At 41.2% G+C, this 20,748-nt stretch overlaps 1 protein-coding gene across 2 annotated transcripts; it reads right to left on the reverse strand.

Moving 5' to 3' along the window:
• Positions 1 to 18,465: 18,465 nt before the first annotated feature.
• her9 (hairy-related 9) lies at positions 18,466 to 20,148 on the reverse strand. Of its 2 annotated transcripts, none has more exons than XM_033970125.2 (4): positions 19,850 to 20,148; positions 19,642 to 19,737; positions 19,455 to 19,542; positions 18,466 to 19,340 (listed from the first exon to the last, which is right to left on the reverse strand). In XM_033970125.2, exons 1-4 carry the CDS (start codon positions 19,958 to 19,960, stop codon positions 18,802 to 18,804), a joined length of 834 nt encoding a protein of 277 aa, XP_033826016.1. In that variant the 5' UTR covers positions 19,961 to 20,148; the 3' UTR covers positions 18,466 to 18,801. The 2 variants fall into 2 exon arrangements, with proteins under 2 accessions (XP_033826016.1, XP_033826017.1); XM_033970126.2 differs by having other exon boundaries at positions 18,466 to 19,337; positions 19,850 to 20,147.
• Positions 20,149 to 20,748: the final 600 nt, after the last annotated feature.

The raw sequence follows: 20,748 nt of genomic DNA on the forward strand, positions 1-20,748 counted from the left end.
GCACACGCTCACACAAAGATACTATCCTCCGCTCAGGCCGGGTCACGCCACATGTCAGTCGAGGTGACGGGGGCGACAGTGACACCCGGAAGGAGAGACCGGTTGGTTTTTATGGAGAAGATGACAAGTCCTTCTGGATATGACCTGTCTATTCCCCCTCTTCACCCCGACTGACCGCCCGGCTGTCCACTGCATGGCCAGTCCCATTGAGCTCCTCCAAAGAAGAAGCACATTATTCGGGAGGGGTCAGGACCTCCAGGTGACCCCCCGAAACAGTCCAGCGAACACCAGTGTCCCCGAGCAGGGCTGTATCCGAGAGGGGCTCAGCAGGCCAATCTGGAGCTGTCACATCGGGATCTGCTGCTAAATACAGCGTGAAATTTCACATGGGACAGTTTTAGCGTCCGTCTCAATCAAAGGCAGCTGTGGCCTGAGAAAAGGAGCAGACAATAAGTAAAAGAGAGGCATTTTTGGTCTGTTTAGATCCATTATGAGCGATAGACTATTCAAACATTGTTCAATTAAAATGCCAGAAGCAAACAGTGAACTAAAGATAAAATGTGGGAAGAATTATAAGGAGTAAATCTGAAACGGTACAGATTCTGGGAACTCAAATGATAGACTTAAGTGAGGGTCATTCTGCTTCCTGATTGAGAAATAAAACACCAAATTATAACATGACTCTTGTTGAAATTATAATTGAAATCAGTAAAAAACATATTTGATTTAAACACGTGTACTGCCTCATATCTGGGACACATACAGGTCAAATTGAACTCTATAAAATTCTATACAAACAGCAACTGTCTGGCAAAACGGGAGCATAATGTTGACTTTTTCTATCTAGAATATAAACTGTTCAGCTGATTTTTTTGTAGACAAGCATGACATTTGGATTCAGTGGCTGTATTGACTGTCAGTATCCAGCGCCTCCACACACAGATCACTTGACACATGGCTCGGAGAGATTCTTGGAAAAAAAAAAAAAAAAAAAAAAGCTCTCTTCAAAGTGCCACATACATCCTGCATTAGCTCATCCGAACCTGATTCCCACACGAGCTGCACACGGCCCGCCCTGCGACCCCACACCCGCGCACACCACCCGGCATTATGCGGCACTGTGTCCCATTCACACACACTGCTCTAAAAATACCCCGGAGGGAGGAAATCCCCGCATTCCGGCGCATCGGGTCCGCATTACAAAGACGTCCGAACAATGAGCCTTCCCCACAGCTCGGAATCATCCCAGACGATTTCGGAAGAGCAATGCCTCGGTGGAGCGGTGTTCCCGGACAGTCTGTTGTGTCTAGGACCGTTGGCCATAAGAAATACTGGACAGAAGCCGTAGCACAGGATAAACATGTGGAGAAGGAGAGAAAGGGAGGTGTGGAGAAGAAGGTGAAACAGGAGAAAGGGTTAAGACACTGGAGAGAGAGGCTGAGGTTACATGTATTAGACTCATATGGTTCTATTGTTGTGCAGCTATTAGTGTCAACACATGCAACAAGTGCTTAAGTCGGGGATATACAGTAGGCAGGATTCCCACAGTGTTCATTACATTATTAACCAGGCTCAGATGCACATGAGGACAACTGGGGAATAATATTAGCAATGCCACTGGGATAACACGGAGGCAATGGATCACCTTCGGTTTCATAATGTACTCATGGGGTTCAAGCTTCCTGTAAGAGTAAGACATTTTGAGGATGTTCGAAAGATCTAATACTGTAGCGTTTCTGGTGTAAGGAAACGAGCCGGATTTCTTCTGGTTGTTTATTCTCTGAACACGAGGGCTACTGTAGGTCGTAACTCACGGCAAAACTAGAGCAAAACAACAGCAGTTTCAACTCACTAGAAACAGAAACCAGAAAGTGACCAATAGAAACTTTACATCAGCGTGTCGGCATAGCAACCAAGTGTCACATGCAAAAGTGACACATACATTAACAACAACAACAACAAAAGGTGTCAACTTTGAACTAAACGCAAAATACACTTTTATGGCGATGGCCTTAGTTTCTCGTCATTCTGACACTCATACCTCACATTTTGACATTTCACCATTAAAAAGATATAATATTTAGTTTTAAGTTGTTTTAAATAGTTTGTAAAATGAATACTGACTGTAAAAAAATACAACTTGATGAAGTAAGTATTGGATTAAATCTGGTCATTTTTTCTGGCAATATTTTTTCATTTTTTTCAATTGTTTTAATTAAAAAGAATGAAAATGAATGAAACTGAAATGTAAAATCAAATTAGGTTTAAATCTAGCAAAATATATTTAATAAAATATAGAGATAGACCAATATATCGGGTCGATATTTGGACTTTTTAGAGTATCTGCTATCAGACTTAAATCTCCAGGACAGGCTGATATTTTGTTTTGGATGATCTGCTGCACAACGCAACACTTTAATATGAAGAGATCACTGCACAAAACATGAATACACAGCTCTTATAGGTTTGTGGTAAAAAAGGGGCTTGTGGGGAGTTTGTATTAATCATATCGGCAGAGGTTATCGGTTGCTCTGTGTTCTAAACAATCAGTATCTGTATCGGCTCTCGATATCTAATTAAATACATCCAAAAATTGTTGACGTTTTGGGAATTCTAACTGTATTGATTTGCTAAATGCCGTCTCGTCTCTTCTTCTGTGGTCCAGCGTCACTCATGCGTGAGGACAGTGACTCTACAGCTCAGATCCTTCATTTAGACAAAGACGTTTAATGAGTCGAAAAACTTTTACCATCCGACACCTGACGGACACTGGCTTTGTGTGACTACCGCGTGAATGTGGAGAGATGAGCTTTTACTGTGCACTGAGCTTTGTCAGCAGTATATTTACTTCATGTAGGATGGTACATTAAAATACTTCTACATACCATTAGTAGTACAGAGTTTCAAGGGATTTTAAAGGTGTATTTGTGTGAAGTAGTGGAGCAGAAAAGGACATTTTAGTAACAGTAAGTGTTTAAATGTGCAGATAACAGTAAAGTGTCCCAACTCCAGCCATTTGAAAATAGAGCTGTGTATTGTCATGCTTTATTTGTATAATTTTAAGGTAAAATTTGTGGTGCACAGTTATATAAGAAGTATAAGAAGATGTCTGTGTAATCCGTCAGTCGTCCAGGTCTGATCCATAAAATCCAAAGTTAAATCTGACAACCGGACAAAAAGTTGTAGGGGTGAAGACGTTTCGCTGCCCATCCAAGCCGCTTCTTCACTTCTGGTCCGATTGTTGGATCAGCGTCGAAACGTCTTCACTCTAAAACGTTTGCCCAGTTACAGAGTTTTTACTTTTACTAGGCAAGGCAAGTTTATTTGTATAGCACAATTTCTACACAAAGTAATTCAAGGTGCTTTACAGAATAAGAAAGACCTTAAAATCACATCAAAACTTAAATAATCACAAATAATCATCATAAAATTACCATTAAAACAGAAGATCACACCTGGAAGACTGAGGGCTTACACAGACATCTTTATAGGAAGCCTAGTTTAAAACAGAAAAGGTGATTTAAAGTGATTTACTATTTGAAGTAATTTGTCAAATATTGGACCTGTCTGTCACGATAACACATTTTGAAGTTCAATATATCGCTGAAGTAAATACAGACAACAAACGATAATACTGAAACTCATTTACGCCACTGATACAAACTCTCAAGAGCAGATTTAAACCACAAAAACTATTCAAAATCTACAATATTGTAAAAAAAACAAACGAAAACAAAAAAACTGCCGTATGAAACACTTTAGTCATTATGCCTGTAGTTCTTGAGAAGATGTCTGTGTGCACCCTCAGTCGTCCAGGTCTGATCCATCGCAAAAGACAAAGTTTAAATCTGTCAACTGGATAAATCGTTGTAGGAGTGAGCAGCGAAACGTCTTCACTCTAACAACGATTTGTCCAGTTGACAGATTTAAACTTCGTCTTTTGCTACTTTAGTCATTAGTTTGCATCTGAAATCATTAATAGAAGTTATTAATTCAACATTCTACAGCCCAAATTTTATCACAAATCTTATCATATAACCAGAAATTTCCCAGTAGTGCAAAAACAAAGTCCACACGATAAATACTGACCCCAAAAAATACTGTTCCAGCTTCATATAGTGAACGATAAGTGGATATAGTGATTGATAACATGTAGTTTTCCCACTTTCCACTTAACCCCACATGCCACAGGATCAAGCCGGGGCAACACACCTCGTCGTGATTGACAGGTGCACAAAGCCAATGGGTGAGAGTGATTTGTCTGCGGTAGAGGTCTCCACACAGAGGTATTGAGCGGCTGCAGAGAAAGAGCACAGGACAAAGAGGGCAGTGGGATCTGGGCTGATCAATGCAGCGGTGTGCGTCAGGAGGCATCAGTGTGTATACAGTCAGACAGAGCAAAGATCAACTATTGTACAGCGTCCACGAGCTGTCACTCAGAGCACAGGCCCTCAGCGGGAGGCCAGGCCCGCTCAGATACGGGACACAAGAGACCAGAGCTGCAGCGATCAGGGGTGTGAGGGCAGAAACTGATACACAGGGACGTGACGCCAAAGGACTATACTGAATATATGACACTAGTGGTGGAAGAAGTACTGCATTTTGTTGCCTAAGTGAAAGTACAGATACCGGAGCAAAAAAATACTCAAGTAAATGTAAAAGTGTCACATGAAAAAATCAAATTAAGTAAAAGTACAGATACTAGAGCAAAAAAAATACAATGTAAAAGTATCACATGAAAAAAATCTAACTGAGTAAAAGTGCAGATACCGCAGCAAAAAAAAAACTCAAGTAAAAGACAGTAAAAGTATCACAAAAATCTAATTGAGTAAAAGTACAGACACCGGAGCAAACAAATACTCAAACAAATGTAAAAGTATCACATGAAAAAATCTAATTGAGTAAAAGTGCAGATACCAGAGCAAAAAAATACTCCGGTAAACGTAAAAGTATCACATGACAAAATCTAATTAAGTAAAAGTACAGATACTGGAGCAAAAAAATACCTAAGTAAAAGTATCAAGTGAAAAAATGTACTGAAGTAAAAGTATTAAAGTACCCGTTTAAACATGTACTTTCACTCAAGTGTCCATTTGTTAAAGTGTTAAATGTGGTGACATGGATTGAAATGATTTTGGTCCGTATCTGTTTAAAAATGCACTTTAAGAGTAAAAAGTAAAAGTATTTTGCGCTGATTTTCACACCAAATATAGTGATTTTGATACAGATTTGTGCTGAACAGAAACAATAGAATGGAGAGTTTTTTTGTGGTTGTAGTTGTTTTTATTTCTAGGTTTTTGTTTGCTCAAATTATTAATGTGTTAAAAATAAACCCTTCAGCCTTTTCAGCAGCTCTCAAACTATCATAACAAATACTTTTACTTTACAGTCCAACTCAAAAATGTAGTGGGGGAGGAAGTACAGATACCTGCTCTGTAATGTAGTAAAGTAAAAGTAAAAAGCATCCAAAGTATCCAAAGTACACATACCTGCTCTCTAATGTAGTAAAGTAAAAGTAAAAAGCATCCAAAGTACAGATACCTGCTCTCTAATGTAGTAAAGTAAAAGTAAAAAGCATCCAAAGTATCCAAAGTACAGATACCTGCTCTCTAATGTAGTAAAGTAAAAGTAAAAAGCATCCAAAGTATCTTAAGTACATCTACCTCAAATGCAGTAACGTAAAAGTAAAAACTATCCAAAGTATCCAAAGTATCTTATGTATAAATACCTAAAATATTTCCAGTACTTTACCACTTTTACTTTGTTACATTCCACTATTGGATACTATATAGACACATAAACTACAAAGAAACATGTTAAGAAAGTCTGACTCACTGAAAAAAGTCTAAAATAACGAACACAACACTTTTACAAATACTACTTCAGACAGTGTTTTTCAGGTGGTTTTATTACTATTTACCCTGAGTTCGGTGTCAATACCAGTTCAAATGAGACTCTAGTTCAGATGAAGCATTGATTACAATCTATTCATCTGGTTTTGTGTGTTATACCGACTGGTCATTCGATTGATGACTCACAGACAGTTTCTAAGACATGATCTATACAATATCACGCTCTCAGTACTGAACAGAATCCTGCGCTTCTTAAATCAAAGTGTGAATGTGATGGCGACAGTACAGACCTTTGACGTGAAGAGGAAAAGTGACAGAAGAAGAAAAGTGTTATTAATGTTATTACACACATGCACAATACAGGATCAATGCCTTTACGCAAATACTTCTTCAGAAATCCACTTTACGTATCTATTTTTAAGTTTAGAGCTCAGTACAAGCAGCCAGTGGTGGAAAGTACTGTATTTAAGTAGAATTTTTAGGTATCTGTACTGTAATAAATTTTAAAATGGGTACTTTTACTTCACTACATTCAAAAGCAGTATCTGTACTTTCTACTCTTCTACATTTTTGACCAGGATTGACAAGTTAAAAGTACTTTTCATATGATTTAAAGGGTTATTTTGACCATGTTAGCGGTAACATCTTGACTAAAGTTTTCGAGTTCATGCTCCGACTTTGAAGCAAACACAAAAAAATACACAAAATTCATTAGAAAAATACAAAAACTGATTCGTCTTGCTACTTTTGACCAAAAATATGCATCATTTTTGAATCAATATCACTACATTTTACACAAATCAACTTTTACTTTTTACTCTTAAAGTACATTTTTAAACAGTTACAGGGATTTTTTCACGTGATACTTTTACTGGAGTAACTTTTTACCTCTGCACCAAGCAACAAAACTGCGTACTTCCATCATCCATCACTGCAAACAACACACACGCACACGCAATCTTACATAACCCAGAAGCTAACCACTCTGCCACTGCGCTATAAAACCTCATCATTCAAATTACATCGTGAGAACTGTTTACACATGAACCAGTGAGACCGCAAATGTGCCTGTAAGCGTATGCAGACAAGTCCAATGGGCGACGGGACGGGGACAGAGATGACAGGAGCGTGACAGACAGGCGTCCAGACGGGCTCAGAGGGAGGGCATTATGAGCTGACAGGGACGGGGAGGACGTACGTACACAGTGGCCCTTGTGTTTGGTTGGCACTAATCTTATCAAAGCCTTATATTCATCAGGAGGAGGCCCTTCTCTGGAGCCGTGAATGTGGAGTTAGGAGGCGTCACGGGACAAGTCCAGCCACTGGGAATCATTTATTATAAGGAAAAGAAGATTGTAGCTCAAAATGCATATGACAGGTTAGACGACGGCACTAAAACTTTATTATTATTTGAGATCTTGCTTAGTTTTTAGCTATTTTGGTGAAGTTTAATTCCAAAACTATATAGCAAACTTGTCTTGCACGCTTGTCTAATTGATATTATTGTTTGAGGGATTAAAAAACACCTGTATTTTATTAAACAAATCTGTCCTTTGTGTGTAAATGGATGTTAAAGTGATGCAATTTCGTGTGTTGATTGAGTAGGCCTGTCTCGGTCTGTCACTCTGGACCCCACACACCTGCAGCACAAACTCCCGCTTCATTGCTCTAGGTCACATATGTCAAATGTGGCCCTCCACATCATTTCATGTGGCCCTCGACAGGGTAAACTCAAAGGTATGATGGTCTTAAAATGTAATTTTTTCAGAAGATACGCAGTTACACAGCCACATTTTTACATCTAGGCAAATGCATATGTAATATTTGTAACTTGAACAAGTAATAAATACAGAAACAGTTAATTAACAAGTAAAAAAAAAAGTAGTTAGATTTATTTTACATCCGGCCCTTTGAAGGCAGCTATTTTGCTAATGTGGCCCCCGGTGAAAATATGTTTGACACCCCTGCTCTAGGTGGTGCTTTGTGATCCTTCAGGGGAAAACCAAATGCTACAGGGACAGGAGCGGTGTTTAGGTGGAATCCCGGTCTTAAACAGAACCTGTGGCTTCTGCTGAGCTCACACTGTGACGACTGGAAGCTGCCTGATGTCTGTTTGAACGCACTTCTGCAAACACATTTTCCCTCGGGTAAAGAAACCTAGAACATAGAGACTAGACTATTTTCAGCTTTTTTAAAACAAATTGCCACTTGACTGGTGTAAAACAATGATATTTAGATTTGTTCTGTTGTACTGTGGTTTAAAAAAGTGTTTAACCACATTGGGGTCTGCATTTTTGTGAGTTCCGCGATCATTTGCAGACCGCTGGATTGGAAGGATTTCTTCTTTCTCTGTGGGGTTGTGTTAAAGATGTTGTATATTGAACAAAGATACAGGACACTACTGAACCAAAGCAAAAGATAATGGATGCGATTACAATCATCGATGAGGCAAATACGGGAAGAAATCCAGCCCCGTCTTGATGTGCCTCGTGCGACTAATGGAGCACATATAGAGATGTATTAAATGAGGTAAAACACCACACTTTTGGAAACCACTGAGTAGATTTTTTTTATTGTAAAGACACTTTAAAGACACCCTGTATATTTGTCATCATCACCAAACATGAGAAACTAACCAGTTTGAGTGACTGGATCAAGTTTACTCTACAATTCTATTCAGTTAATCATGTAAATTCTCCAGGATGACCTCATTTGCCGGAGCCTAGTGTTACAGACAGCGGCTGTTCTGTCCCAAAGGCCTGTTTAAAATGCCTGTGTAAAATGCCTCTAATCAGCTGTGGCCCTGCTGATCTGCTCCAAAGACAGTCTGCGTGTCTTCAGGGGAGGGGAGCAGTGAAAGTATTTGTTTAACTCGTTTCTGTCTTGAACTCAGAGGAAAAGTTTGAATTTATAACCCTTCAACGGGGAAAGATAATAGTATAATGTATAAAATGTGTATATTCAACTCAAATAATACAGTTTTTAGCAACGTTTTTGGCATCTGACAACCGGAGACTGGAGCTGAATCTGAACACTTTGAGTATGTAGGTTATGTTTACGATTGGACGACCTGCAGTTTAGAAATAATTAGGGGCAACAGATGAAGAAAAGTATTATTATCGGCGTATCTATTGGCCCATTTGAACTGAATTGTAACATGTAAGGCCTATGTTTCTACGCCATTTTGTTGCTAAGTTATATTTAGTACAAGTGCAAGTGTATTTTGTTCTACCTCACGCAGAGTTATCCAGAGAAAGTGTGTACCCAGCTGCACTCACGTTCAGGCCCATTCACTGCACACATTTGTTTGGACTGAGCCTATCCACTTCTTGACACTTGTCTCTGGGCCTCTTGCATGACAATCCAAGCAATAAAGTAGGAGTGGAGGCAGCCCGCGCTCAACAGTTACCAAAGAGAAGACAAGAGCTCAGGGCGCAAGTGTTTACCTTCCCAGGCCATGAAAAGACAAGGAGGCAAAACAGTCCGTCCCCAAAAACCAAAAAAACCACAGCGCACACGGCTCTGGTGCACTTCTGCTTAATGTGAATGAGGAAGCTGGGACTGTTTATGAAATTAGAACCTAGGAATGAATATTATCTGCTGTTTGAGGTGAATTCTGTTATTGTGAGACCTAATTTGAGTTGTGAAATCGCAGTCAGTGAAAGGCAAAGAGGGCATCAGGTTCTTTTTTAACACAATATGATTTTGCAAATACAGAATGTGCACAAAAATACTTTATATTTTGTATGTCTGTGTAAACCCTCAGTCGTCCAGGTCTGATCCATCGCAAAAGACGAAAGTTTAAGACGTTACATGAGCTTAAATCAGCAGTAAAACGACTTCACTCTTACAACAATTCGTCCAGTTGATAGATTTAAACCTCGTCTTTTGCTTTATATTTTGTAACTTATCATATATCATAAGTAAAATTTTTCAAATCTGCTTCATTTTTGCACTGTGTTTAAAACGAAACCTCCGAATCTAAAATCATTTGGATAAGAAACACAAAAACACAAAAGACGTGGGCAGCAGTTGGTTGTTTGTCTGTTTGCGGATTTAAAATGTTTGCAAGCGCTCGAATGCTAGATCTGGTTTAAGCATTTGTGTGTGTGTGTGTGTCCTGTGAAGTACAGAAGTGGGATGGGGCGGCAGGACGTCCTGTCGAGGGACAATGCCACAGCTAAAGTGATAATACAGTTGGACAGAGGGCTGTCAGCTCCTCTTAGACCTCGGAGCTCAGGAAACTGCACCTTTCAACAACTCACGGCCAGAATATCCTTTTGTCACACGGCCGTATATCAGCCACTAAATATACGACCGGGCCTGAGACTTCCCATGATCCTCTGGGGCTAGTGATGGGAATAGGCGCAAACATAATGCTAACGCTGCACTTCTGAAACATGAGCCAGCATGAGGTCAGTTAAATACATTGTTTCTGAGTCACCTGGACAATAGAAAGGATCTGAAAAGGCTGGGCAGGACCAGACATGTCCAGAAGCATCAATCGTTCACTTACTGCACTTACGTTTGTTAACTGTTGTTCATTAATAACCTAAAATTGTGTGAATATATTTATTTTACAGCAGCGCAAAACAGAAACAACAAAAAGTGTGGAAAAAAGTGTAATATTTTCCTATCATTGGGTCATTTTTTTTAATTTTTGTACTATAACTTTTCTTGTCGATAAAAATAAACAAAGAACAAACAGTAACATTTAAAGTAGCATGTCACTAAAACAAAACTCGGTACAAACTTTGTATGTCGATCTATGCATGTTTGTCTAAAGCTCCACTGTGTTTTTTACCCTAACAGACCGTTCTAGATCTCACATTAGTAAGAACATAGTGGCGTGTCAGGGCTGTGACAGTTCCTCATTTAACAGGTGTATAATTTATTATGTTAATGAAAACAAACAACCACAATCTCAGAGAAACAAAAAGAGTGAGTCAGCTCCGAGACAGTGAGGCGTCGGCGCTCGTGCAAAATATATCAGAGTCATAAAATATAAGCAACAAAAACAAAATCAGAATCAGTCTGCGGTTTAGTGATGGAAGCTGCAGAACTGGGACAAAGGCATTTTCTCACAGTGGCACCTGACCACATCACTTCCTGCCACTTCGCACCAGGACGGCCCCACCCCTCCTCCCCACACACACACACGTACACACACACACATGCCATTATGCACACACACTCCAGCCCCATGATGCAGACAGATATGAGTCAGTACGGCCTATTCTCAGTGTCACACAGGGGACAAGTCTGGGCAAGTGTATGTGACTGATGTGATGCGGTACATGAAATGGAGCCTGCATCAGCCTCGTACGACCCGTCACAAATATCATTAGGGTCGTATGGCATGAGACGTACACACACGCGGGTGGGCGGAGGGTATCAGCTAAATAAAACTGTGCTTCTCAAAAAGGCTCATTTGCGCATTTCCCCCACTTTCACTTCCACTTTTACGTTGGGAAACCGAAAGATAACAGTGATTTCAGAGGTCGGTAGGTAGATAGTGGCTGATCTATCTGCAAGAAACAGTTTAATATCACACGGTAAAACTACATTACATTCTTTTTAACAATACTGACAGCTCTATTATTAGATGTACTAGTAGCGTTTGCTTAATTGCTAATCAGTGACTAAATATTACAGAAATAAAACAGTCTTCTCTCTATGATGTTAATGTTTTGTGTTGGATTGAGGTTGTAATTAGCTTAATACTCAATTGTGTCTTCTAATAATAGTAAAATGCAAAATCAGTGTGGTCATGGCGCAGTTTGGACACTAGGAGGAGACACTGAGTTGTCCACTTTGAAGACAGAAATCTGAAGTGACCTCTGTTCACCTGAGCTAAATAATACCCTCATAATCATGCATGTTTTGAGAAGAAATAATGAGCGGATGTTGGTTATTTATATTTCTTAAAACTAATCTGAAACTGGTTGGTAAAACGTAGCAGAAATGATAAGACACAAATGAAAACCTGAGCTAAAGACTGACAAAGAGCCGGGTCACTTTTCTGTGTTAAAGGGGCGAATAGGTTCCTCTGACAATAAGATAAAGCAAATCAATGTCCACTCTCAAATGGGACCTTCAACTGTGGATAAAGTCTGGGAACTCTGGCCTTCTATTGATCTGTGTTGTCTTTTACATACCTATAGGAACAACAGGTGGAAATTAGCATATTTGATTTAATCTGGCGCTGCAGTGGTGGATGAAGTACTCAATTTTGTCACTTAAGCAAAGGTACAGATACAGAGGTAAAAAGTTGTTCAAGTAAAGATAGTAAAAGTGTCACATGACAAAATTGATTTAAGTAAAGGTATTTAAGTAGCTGTTTGAAAAGGTGCTTTAAGAGTAACGTTTTCACACCAGTGTTGTTCATTAGTTAAAGTGTAAATGTAGTGATATTTATTTAAAAATGAGACATATTTTGGTCACAGTAACAATACAAATCAGTTTACTAATTATTCTTATCAATTTAAGTCAGGATGTTCCCACGAATATGGTAAAAAGAAGCCTTCAAACCACGTGAAAAGTACTTTTTACTTTTTTGTCCAGTTCAAAAGTGTAGTGGAGTAGAAAGTACAGATACCTGCTCCCTAATGCAGTGAAATAAAAGTAAAAAGTAGTAAATAAAGTACAGATACCTGCTCTTAAATGTAGTAAAATAAAGGTAAAAAGTAGTAAATAAAGTACAGATACCTGCTCTTAAATGTAGTAAAATAAAGGTAAAAAGTAGTAAATAAAGTACAGATACCTGCTCTTAAATGTAGTAAAATAAAGGTAAAAAGTAGTAAATAAAGTACAGATACCTGCTCTTAAATGTAGTAAAATAAAGGTAAAAAGTAGTAAATAAAGTACAGATACCTGCTCTTAAAAAAAAAAAGGTAAAAAGCAGTAAATAAAGTACAGATACCTGCTCTTAAATGTAGTAAAATAAAGGTAAAAAGCAGTAAATAAAGTACAGATACCTGCTCTTAAATGTAGTAAAATAAAGGTAAAAAGCAGTAAATAAAGTACAGATACCTGCTCTTAAATGTAGTAAAATAAAGGTAAAAAGTAGTAAATAAAGTACAGATACCTGCTCTACAGATAAAGGTAAAAAGTAGTAATTAAAGTACAGATACTGCTCTTAAATGTAGTGAAATAAAGGTAAAAAGTAGTAATTACAGATACCTAACAATTCAACTTAAATAAAGTACTTCACTTGTACTTTATTACCTTCCGCCGCTGATTCACTGTCTCTATCAAACACATGAAACAAAATAAAGGTTTGGGTTGTTTGCAAACCGCAGGGGAAAACAACTATACCCAAAATTGTGTACATCCACACCACTACTTAGAGCAGAGGTGAAGCACAGGGACTTTCTGAGCTGAAATAGATCAGCAGCTGCAGACTGGTATGACCAGGATAAATCCATGGCCGAAATAAAAAGGGGAGCTCCTTGAAGGCCACCTCGGAGCCTCCGGTTTGACCTCCAGCCCCGTGAAGACACTTTCTCCCCTGGAATCTGCACACTGGCGCAGACTAGACGCGCCACACATTCTGCCTTGAAACAGGAGAGGCTGCTAAAAGCCAAAAGTGGGCTCAGAAATACGTCCTGTAGACAAGCGGTGAGGATCAACAACACCCCGCTCCTCTGATATGTGATCGCGCCTGCCACCCTGCACCACCTCCTCCACCTGCCACCCCACACGGCCTGTCACAATAATTAATATATCCACTATTTGTCCAATACAGGATCGATGGAACAATCATTTTCGGGTTTCGATGTTTATCGGGGGGGCTTTTTCCTTTTAGTAGTGGAACATTTTTGGTTATTTCTTCTGCAGTATGATAAGATTTGAGCTGTAGAAGGTTGAATCATGAACTTTTATGACTTTTTATAGATACAAACTAACAATACTGTACATTTTGAATCGTTTTTTTGGGAATAATTGTGCTTTATGGCTTCAATGTTATCGTTTATGGTCTATATTTACTTCAGCGATATATCACACATCAGCATTTTTTTTATCGGTCATCGAAAATACTCAATAAACAAGAGAGGGGGGCACCCGGGACCATGAGGAAAGGGTGGAAGGGGTTTTTTATACTTTATATACTTTATATATTAAAAAAAAACATATTAAATGATCTGAGAAACTTACAAAATGGTGGTTACTGTCATAGCCAACTAAAGAAAAAATGAAATATGTTATAAAATCCACTTAAAGGTGCTCTGTGCAACTGTTTTGAGGGAGGATACGCCACCTACTCGTCGCCATGGAGATGCTATTTCTTTGACTTGAATGTTCACAGTATGGCTTTATTCAGACTATTTCATAACGTGCAGTAAAGTGACTATTAATAACCCAAATATTGAACTACTTTTTACTTTCTTGCGTTGTTTTAGCGCCTTTTTTATTCTATGGGTTATTTGTTTGAAGCATCATTACAATTTCATACGTTTTATCACTAAGATGTAATTAGGTTGAAACAGCTCGATAGTAAAAAGCCCTAAACATTCAGCTAGACCCGTTTCTTTTTGCGGTTCAAGCGGGAACGTAAGCCAAGTACATATTTTGAACAAAGCCAGATCGTTTAACTCCAGTAGTGTTAGGAGATTTACATTGGATTGGATTAATTAGCTATAAAATACAGTTCTTCATCTTAAGACAAACAACAAAACAGGTGGAAGCAACTTTATAGTGATACCTTGTAGACGCACGCTTCCTCTTCCACTCTGCAGAAACTGGACTCTGCATCGTGCATCACTGAGGTTTATCGCCGCTGCTAAACCCCTCACTCATCACTGCACTCTTTATGGCTTAGTTGGCCGGACAGCACTGACAACTCGCAGAAAACAGCGTTGGTTCATGTTTATTTACAAAGCCATACTGGGGAAACTGGGGAAACCTTGGTAACCTTCTTAATCAACTCGGGTACCGGCTCTGCTCCTCTTTCCGTTTACTTTCCATGTGTCTCGGTGCCTCGCTGAGCTGCTAAAATCTGCTTTTTCCTGCTCTTGGAATCATTTACAGAAATATCTTAAATTGGAATCTCTGGTGTCACTTGATAAGTTCAAGAAAATTGTAAAAAGTCCAGTGACCGAGACGTGTATGTTTTTCTTGAGAGATGCCAGTGGTTTTATAATGTGATATTTGTGATTTTACTGTTTTGTATTGGTCGTGCTGGCTGCCACTTTGGCCCGGTCTCTCTTGAAAAGAAAAATCTGAATCTCAATGGGACCTCCTGGTTTAATAAAGGTCAAATAAAATAAACACATGAAAAGTTTGTCGTGTTTGTAAGTTGTGAACTCACTCAAGGAGCACACAGTCTTTTTTTTTCAAAGTTTATGTGGCTTACCTGGTTAAGTGCAAACCATCTGTCCCACTTTCACTCCTCTTAGGCCTCTTTTTTGTATCTTTCCTGTGGTATCTGCAGGTAAAACACAGAGTAGACATTTTAACTTTTACCAAAACAGTCACATTATTTTGTACATTCAGATCCAACTTGTTTCTGGGTCTATCTATCTGTCTGTCTGCGTCTTTGCCCTTTCTGTCACTGCTGAACCTCAGAAGAGCAGGTGCAAAAGGAGCGTCCCAGGACACCCTCCCCCCCTCAACACAAGGCTCAACACAACCCTCATCACAACCTGTGGCCAAACCATCCAGAACATGTGCTTCTGTTCTTCTCACAAGACTTAAGATCCAGGGACAAAAATAGACTATATTTCTCCTCAATGTAAAAGTAAAAGGACGACGCACAGATCCATATGTTTCTTAAAATGCTTCTGTCAAGTTGGGCCTTTAGTTGGGCCTATTGTCAAAAATAAAACCAGCAGCTACAAAACAACGACTAAATTACACAGTTTATACAAATAGTCACATAAATATGATGTGTTGGGTGAATCCTTAAAACTTGCCAGCTTCAAAATCTTGTGTTTGACTCATTTTTCACAAATTCTGACGAGAACTTCATGTTAAAACTACAGCTCTCGCCTTCGCCTACATAAAAGCAAACGTTTTGGATTTGGAGATACTATACCAATGGTTTTTTTTCAACTCATAGTAACAAAATGTGTGTTTTGGTCATTTTCTACTGAACTGGTGAATTGTGAGTAAGACTACAGTGAAAACCAATCTGTGCCATGTGGAAGAATAAGCTCCATAAATAAAGATGCAGCAGGTCCATGTGAAGCAGATCAAATATGGGTGAAGCGCACAGAGGTTTTCACCACAACTTGATTTCTAGAAACACCTGGTGCTGCATGTATCCACAGATGTGTCCCTGGTGAAGCTCTAAACCTGAGCACAGAGGTTTTATGTGTATTGTGCCCATGGATCAGGCTGGAGAATGTCATACGGAAATCCCCCCCGCGTGATCCATCAAATGTACTCCACTGTACGGATACTACATAAACACATTTCTGTTGACGGGGTAAACAAAACCTGGTGGGAACAAACTGCTATTTTGGAGGGAAAAGTTCTCCTAAGTTTGGCGGTAAGTTTGAGCGCGCGCCCGCCCCATTGAGTCGCTAATGAGAATGGTAATTTGTGGCCGCACTGATGACCCCTGCCCCCTTCAATTGGTGACTTCTCCCTGGGGACGCACGGCGCACTGCCCCACGGGACTCTGCGTGCCCTCTGTGGGAATCTCTTTCATCAGAGAAGGTGGGTTCCCGCCTGATTTAAGCAGTGCTCAAGAAGTCCTAGTTTGACAGTTGTTTCATTTTGGCAATTAAAGCGTTACCTCTATGGACACTCTGTGCGTAAACAGCATGTAGAGCTCGTTATTGTTTGAGAACATAGCCCTCGTGGATGGTTTGGTGTAAATTATCGGTAGGATTTAGGTTATTGCTATTTCCAAACAGTTTGGTTGGACCCAGGGACGTTGGCTTAAAAAGTAGTGGACCAGTGTGTGCGACTTCACGCTTTACATGAAAAGTCCAGTTACATGTTCTGCTGTGTGCCGGCCGTGTTTACAGGCCTCTCCGCGTCTTCACGCGTGTACTCGCCTCTTCACCTCCGCTCAGCCAGCGGGGATTTACTGTTTGGCACAGCGCCCGGCCGCAGGCGGACTAGTTCGCTCGGTTCTCACGACCTCAGCTGCACAAAGGCATCTCTGAACTATTAACTCGAAGGCACGAAGGCAGTAGTGCGACCGCAGAAGCCACACGCGCTGCCAACTGGTGTTTGAGTGTGTCTGTGCGCAGGAGGAAGCAGTGTCACGCGGAGGGCATTGGCACAGCGCGGGGTTAGAGAGAGAGCGCAACTACACAGATGAACAATGTCCAACTGCAAAGGGAAACTCGGCTGTCACGTAGGCCAATTATGGTTTCAAATTTTATATGTTCGACTTGGAAAAACAATGACTTTCAAACTGTGAGTGGAACAGGGACGCAAAATAATAAAATGATGGAGGTAGAGTTCAAAGTATCACGGGCCTGAATAACCCTGAGCTGACGCACATCACATGTCTTTCCTTCTAATATGTTGATGGTTTAGGCTCGTGCCCGTTTGGCAGCGCTGCTAGACGCTATTAAATGTAGACCATTATTATATCATTTAACTGACAGCCTACATACAACGAGAGCTAATAGTGTTCTTTCATAATTACAGTCTAAAACACTCTAAAAATGTCCTACCTGTGACAAGCCACAAAGGGTTTGTTGTTTTCTTTAATATCAGATCGTGCGCAGTGGTGAGTTTCGATCTCTTAGAACTCTCAGTGTGAAGTCAGTAAAAACACACAGCCCTGGGGAGGATCCACACCGAAACCAGTTCTTATTTCACCTGCACGTCTGCTTTACACAGGCTTTGATGTTTGACAAATTAATGCGCGTCTACTTTAAGGACTTACAGGCATGGACTATATAAATTGACAATCAGGAGTCCAGCCCTTTGACGCACACTGGACAAGTTTTTTTTTCTTTCCCGTGACTGAAACCCTGTGACTGAAGCGTCTGGCTCAATGTCTACAGGCTGAAGTGGTATTAAATGTTGTGGATGTTTAAGCGGCGGTCTCCAGTCTGAAACCTAATCCGAGGCTCAGGGGCCGCGAGCTGCAAGTGGCGGGCACACGGCCTGCGCCACGCCACGGTCCTGCAGCCCACACTGAGTTTACACTGACCACGAAAAGAACAGACTATGGCCATATCTGTGCGTAAAAGTGTCTCAAAATGTGGTCACATCCACTCTCGCTCTCAGAGTTCCCTCGCTTTTTCTTTTATGGAGGTGAAGACCTATTGAGAGTGTCACTGAACAATTGACGCACAAAAGGAAGTGAGGATCTTTCCATATTCTCTTTTCACTCAGGCAATCTGTTAGTGACATTAACCTCTGCGCGCATTTCCCAGGCTCATGAATAGGCTTTAAGGCTTTTAAAGCTCCCGCTGCATACAGGATGAGACCCTTTCAAACGTTTCATTACCTTTATGGCAATAAAAACAGGGCATGTCCATAATGTCAGGCACATTTGTCTCATTGCCTCAGATCTCTGAACCAGAAGTTAAATGTTCACATACTATCAGTTTAGTTCAGTGTAACTCTGTAAAGTTAAGCCTTACACTGCATGACTTTAGTTTAATGTGACACAGGACACATGAGTGTGAAGACAAAAAAGTAATGTTTAAAAATATCTTTTATTTAAACAATGGGTCAAGCCCACTTCTTATATTTCGTGTTCAACACAAACAACAAAGAAAAGAATATAAAACACTTTGGTTTGACAAACAGTTACAAGTCTGTACAAAACTAGACTAAGTACTTTCAACAGTGTCTCTAATGTCCAAATGCATTTACATCACTTTATCATCCGCATCCAAATGTTGGAGTGGACGATAAATTAATAATCACAGCCAGAACAGGCTCGTCCCTTAAAACGGAACAACTAGTGGGACAACTACGTCCCAAAGCACGGGTACACCCACGTGTTACAGTCCAGAACCCGGTGCTGAAATCACCAGGGCCGCCACACCGGCTCACTGCTCTCGGAGCCGGTGCTTAGGCTCACAGGGCTGACCGCCTGAGGAGCCCCGGAGAACGATGTCATGCCATGGACAGGGGAAGCTGCTGGTGGCACAGAGCTGCCATGAACCGGACTGGCGTTAACAGCCACGGGCCCGGCGTTGGCGTACAGCGGGATGACGGGGGACGGGCTGGGGATGAGGAAGGCAAACTGTCCATCAGTGGCGGGCACGAGCTGGAAGCCACCCAGGACCTTAGGGCAGGCGGCCTCGGCGGGGCTGAGTTTAGAGGCGTTGAGGGGCAGAGTGGAGGGCAGCTGCACGTGGAGAGGCTGCGCGATGTGCTGCTGAGATGGGGCCTGCTGCGGGTACATCATCTGACCCATGCAGCCGGACAGGTGGCTCAGAAGCCGGGAGCGCACCTCTGCGTTTACTCCCTCTGAGGTGGACAAGAAGCGCGTCACCTCGTTCATGCACTCGTTAAAACCAGCACGATACTTGCTCAGAACCGTAGCATCAGCGGAGAGAGCTGCTGGAAGGAAGAGGAGAAATATAAGTAACATGAAAATAAAACAACAGAGAGAAATGTTGTTATTGTGTGTAATTGTCTGTTATTGTCTGGTAAAACCAGTGGATCTGCACGTACCGCTCATCTGCACGCGCTGCAGGTTCCGCAGGTGTTTGACAGTCATCTCCAGGATGTCTGCTTTCTCCAGTTTAGAGTGTCTGGAGCTCTGTAAAAGGAGACAGGAAAAGTTAATCACTGTCCTTTAATGAAGCAAGCAACGCTTAAACCCGTAGTGTGCGTAAAGTTAACTGTAAAATGAACTTACATCTTTTTTGAGAGCGTCCAGGATGAGGGTCTTGAGTTGACCCAGACTCTCGTTGATACGAGCTCTGCGCCGTTTCTCCATGATGGGTTTGGACGACTGCAAACAGTACAAAGTTACATTAGTGGCTGTAGTGAAGTACTTTGAAAGATGCGAGTATCCCGCATCCTTAAAACCATAATGTCAGCGCAGGGATGGAGCCAGTCCTTACCTTTCTGTGCTCGCTGGCGTTTTTAGGTTTGTCCGGAGTGTGTGATCCGGACGCAGGGGCACCGGCGATTGGTGACGCGGTCTGCTTCTCCATCGTGTCTGCAGGCATCATTAACCAAACCAAGAACAAGCAAAAATAATATCCCTTTGGCAATGGAAGAAAAGGCGACGTTAGGAAAAAAGTTGGAGGAGAGTCTCCGCGTGTCCCGCTAGAACATCCAGGAGTGTCTCACGATGTGTTTATCTGCGCGTCTCGAGGAGCGTGGTGCGCTTCTGCCACTGACACGCGCCGTGGAGCTACTTATAGCCGGCCTGCGTGCTCCCAGTTCGTGTGAAACCCTCTCTGCATTCTTTCCCACACTCGCCTCAGCCAATGGCAGAAAGGACTCACCCATTGGGCGCGGGGCAGGCTGCTGATTGGACAACACCCCCGCGGGCCGTCAGTCACGCGCTGCGCAATCAGCCCTGCAGGGACAAACAACAAAGCGAGCGAGGTGCACGGCGGCGGCTGTGAAGCGATAACAGGGGAATGCGCCTTGCTCCTCGAGAAATGTAGCTGTTTGGTGCGTGCTGTGGAAGAATGTGGACTCCACACCAAGTCCAGTGAACAGAGGAGTGCGGTCTGAGGAGCAACAACAGCCACGAGATTCTGCAGTAAAATGTGTATAATAAAAAGTCAGAAACACGCAGAAAAACTTGGACTCATTTTGGAGATGAGAACGAGTCATGGATTTAACTATATTTTGAGTAGACCTGTGGTAAATCCTTGAATCTTTGAGTTTAAAATTGGCGTTAAGAGTTTAAATGAGTAGAAACATCAAAAGTTTGTCATTGAAATACAGTATTTTGAAATAAGTGTCACTTGTTTTTCGTTTGCTGCAGTTTGTCCTGATCCACATT

This window comes from Periophthalmus magnuspinnatus, chromosome 7 (genome assembly GCF_009829125.3).
Source record: "Periophthalmus magnuspinnatus isolate fPerMag1 chromosome 7, fPerMag1.2.pri, whole genome shotgun sequence".
Taxonomy (NCBI): domain Eukaryota; kingdom Metazoa; phylum Chordata; class Actinopteri; order Gobiiformes; family Gobiidae; genus Periophthalmus; species Periophthalmus magnuspinnatus.

Excerpts from the sequence above, each read along its gene's own strand:
- her9 (XM_033970125.2), bottom strand. The coding sequence starts at position 19,960 with ATGATGCCTGCAGACACGATGGAGAAGCAGACCGCGTCACCAATCGCC. Across the intron at positions 19,738-19,849 it reads ACGCCAGCGAGCACAGAAAG|TCGTCCAAACCCATCATGGA; the intron begins GTAAGGACTGGC and ends TACTGTTTGCAG. Across the intron at positions 19,341-19,454 it reads GCAGCGCGTGCAGATGAGCG|CAGCTCTCTCCGCTGATGCT; the intron begins GTACGTGCAGAT and ends TCTTCCTTCCAG.